Here is a 1,177-nt window from a genome sequence, read left to right on the forward strand (position 1 = left end):
GAATCCGCTGCAAGCCAGTCGTCCGCTCGTTCTGGCTTGCGAACACGCATCGATACTACGCACAAGTCGAGAGTGAGAAAGAGTACGTGAGCACAACAACACTCACTCAAGACATGTTGTGAGTGGCATGACGACGAGGGCGCACACACCTCCTTCCGCTGCGACGAAAAGTAGAGGCGGAGCGGGAAGCGTGTGGCCTTGTCGAGGAAGAACGGCGGCAGGGGGCTGATCTCGATCGGGTTCTCGTTGAGGGGCTCGGCGGCCTTGACCAGGTACCGGGGCAACTTGCCCGATGGATGATGCTCATCAGCGACGTCGTTGCGCTTGGGCTCGGCCTCCTTCTCCTTGGCGGCCTCTTCGTCATTGTCGTCGAGGTCCTCGTTCTTGGTGATGAGCAACAGGTCCGTGAACAGGAACACGTGGCACTCTGCACGCACCAGCCAACACCAACGTCACTCCTGGCGGAACAGGAAGTCCACCTTGCCTCGTAGGCACACACACACGACCGCACGCACCTTTGAAGTGCTTGCGCCCGAGTTGAATGAGCACCTTGCCTTCTTTGATGAACTTGCGGGCGGGGACTTCGCACAGGCCCTGACGGTGTCGGGTTGGGATCAGCCGGGCACAACGAAAGAGAGACGGGCGGTAGGTACGATTTTGGGTTTCGGGTCGAACACCAGCCGTGAGTCCAGCTCGGCCATCTTCAGCTCATTCTCGCTGTGCGACACAACGAGGGGGTCGGGTCACCACCTGTACCATCAAGCGTTGCTGGTGCGAAAAGGGCGTACTTGGCTCGTTTCTGTTCGTTGATGTAGTTGGCGATGTCCTTCACCTTCTTCAAGGCCATCTCCAACAGACCGGGACTGCATTGTATATGGGAGGACGAAGTGAGCACACGCCCTGTGTCGACACAGATGGTGAAGGGAATGGCTGGTGCGCGCACCGTGATCCGGAGGGCGTGTGGCGCTGGAGATCCTGTAAGAGTAGAGTGTAGCGCGGGATGCGTTGCACGGGCGTAATCAAAAGCGACGGCAGGTCATGCAGATTGCACTCTGTGTGAAAGGCAAACAGCATCAGCACGACACGGACGCACGCACGGCACACCAGACACACGAAGCAACGGCACGAAGCAATGCACACGCGTGTAGGGGCACCTGGCCGAGCCTCGCAATTGCGC

At 59.0% G+C, this 1,177-nt stretch overlaps 1 protein-coding gene across 1 annotated transcript; it reads right to left on the minus strand.

Annotated features, from left to right (window-relative positions):
- Nucleotides 1-55: 55 nt before the first annotated feature.
- ACA1_314110 (uncharacterized protein) lies at nt 56-1,050 on the minus strand (the record flags this gene model as incomplete). Its single annotated transcript, XM_004333968.1, has 6 exons — nt 56-105; nt 146-427; nt 516-594; nt 654-717; nt 789-863; nt 944-1,050. Coding segments are annotated over 6 exons (657 nt in total), but the record flags the coding sequence as incomplete, so codon positions are not given.
- Between the last annotated feature and the right edge of the window lie 127 nt (nt 1,051-1,177).

This window comes from Acanthamoeba castellanii, assembly GCF_000313135.1.
Source record: "Acanthamoeba castellanii str. Neff unplaced genomic scaffold scf7180000083842, whole genome shotgun sequence".
Lineage (NCBI taxonomy): Eukaryota > Discosea > Longamoebia > Acanthamoebidae > Acanthamoeba > Acanthamoeba castellanii.